Here is a 1,983-nt window from a genome sequence, read left to right on the forward strand (position 1 = left end):
TGCCTATTTCTGTGCAAGTGCATTGAGAGTGATGCAAATAAACAGAGTGAAAAGTCTTAAAAGTACACACATATTTGTCCAATAAAACTAATTCTGATGCTAATATACAGTATGTATATAGTAGAGCCAGGACAGAGCTCTGTACAAATAAAATACGATTCAAAGTTTCTCAGTAACAAAGGGATGTTGCTCATTTCAAATTTTTTCAACTGTGGCTGAAAGAAAACTACTTGTTTCAATCAAAACTACTCAAAATGTAACATTTTAGTAGGACTATTTTTATTTTTATTTTATTTTTTTCAGTGAATTTGTTACAGTTTCTTCTCTATGTCTTTTCACATCCCAGCACCTCCTAATGCAGAAGAGTTCAAGTCAGTTGACCAAACTGAGACCAGCAACCAGCCTAACTCTGCAATAAACCTGAATGGAATCCTCAACTATATCCTTAATTTCAATGAAAGAGAAAAAATGTCACACTGCATCAGGGCTTCAAGGGAACTACCCTTATCAGGTCTCACAAGTATGACTGAATCAACTTCACTCTCTTCTCTGTGTTTAAAATATCAGAAGCAGAGGAGTAACCATCACTGCATTTACTGGTAAGGTTCTTTTTTACATATTCTTTTCCAATACATGTGCACATAATACTCCTTCAATTCCATGGTGTATTTCTTTTGTTGTCCTTTTTCTGTTATGCCTATTTCTGTACAAGTCATGAGTGATGCAACAAACGGAGTGAAAAGTCTTGAAAGTGCACACATATTTGTCCATAAGCAAATTCTGATGCGATATACAGTAGTATATAGTAGAGCCAGGACAGAGCTCTGTAAAAATAAAAATGATTTAAAGTTTCTCAGTACAAAGTGGTGTTGCTCACTTCATATTTTTTCTGTGGCTGAAAGAAAATACGTGTTTCAATAAAACTCCCAATAAATATTAGTATTATTTTTTTTGTTTTTAAGAACTTTGTTACCGTTTCTTCTCCATGTCTTTTTACATTCTAGCACCTCCTAATGCAGAAGAGTTCAAGTCAGTTGACCAAAATGAGACCAGCATACCTCTGCAATGGAAACCAGTGAATGGAATCCCCAGCTATATCCTTAAGTTCAATGAAAGGAGAAAATGTCACTGCATCAGGGCTTCAAGGGAACTACCCATTATCAGGTCTCACAAGTACTGAATACAACTTCACTCTCTTCTCTGTGTTTAAAATATCAGAAGCAGTGGAGTAATCATCACTGCATTCACTGGTAAGGTTCTTTTTACACCTTTGTTTCCAATACATGTGCCATAATATTCCTGTAAATTCCCTATGTGTGTTTGTCCACCTTTGTTGTCCTTTTTCTGTTATGCCTATTTCTGTGCAAGTGCATTGAGAGTGATGCAACAAAACGGAGTGAAAAGTCTTGAAAGTACACACATATTTGTCCAATAAGCTAATTCTGATGCTGATATACAGTATGTATATAGTAGAGCCAGGACAGAGCTCTGTAAAAAAAATAAATGATTAAAGTTTCTCAGTAACAAAGGGATGTTGCTCACGTTCATATTTTTCAACTGTGGCTGAAAGAAAACTATGTGTTTCAATTAAAACTACTCAAAATTAACACTTTAGTAGGACTATTGTTTTTTTTTTTTTTTTTAAGTGAATTTGTGACAGTTTCTTCTCCATGTCTTTTCATATCCCAGCACCTCCTAATGCAGAAGAGTTCAAGTCAGTTGACCAAACTGAGACCAGCATAACTCTGCAATGGAAACCAGTGAATGGAATCCTCACTATATCCTTAAGTTCAATGAAAGAGGAAAAATGTCACTGCACCAGGGCTTCAAGGGAACTACCCATTACAGGTCTCACAAGTATGACTGAATACAACTTCACTCTCTTCTCTGTGTTTAAAGAATCAGAAGCAGAGGAGTAATCATCACTGCATTTACTGGTAAGGTTTTTTTTTTACACCTATTTTTCCAATCATGTGCCGAATT

General features: G+C 35.5%; 1 protein-coding gene across 1 annotated transcript in view; it reads left to right on the plus strand.

Annotated features, from left to right (window-relative positions):
• Positions 1–1,983, plus strand: part of LOC116671613 (receptor-type tyrosine-protein phosphatase H) — a gene marked incomplete at its 5' end in the record, with an annotated part of 14,400 nt that overhangs the window by 969 nt on the left and 11,448 nt on the right. The window contains one exon of the mRNA XM_032502958.1: positions 1,690–1,915. Coding sequence (XP_032358849.1) covers positions 1,690–1,915 — 226 coding nt within the window. The remainder of the gene's footprint in view (positions 1–1,689; positions 1,916–1,983) is intronic.

Source organism: Etheostoma spectabile, chromosome 21 (assembly GCF_008692095.1).
Source record: "Etheostoma spectabile isolate EspeVRDwgs_2016 chromosome 21, UIUC_Espe_1.0, whole genome shotgun sequence".
NCBI classification, from domain to species: domain Eukaryota; kingdom Metazoa; phylum Chordata; class Actinopteri; order Perciformes; family Percidae; genus Etheostoma; species Etheostoma spectabile.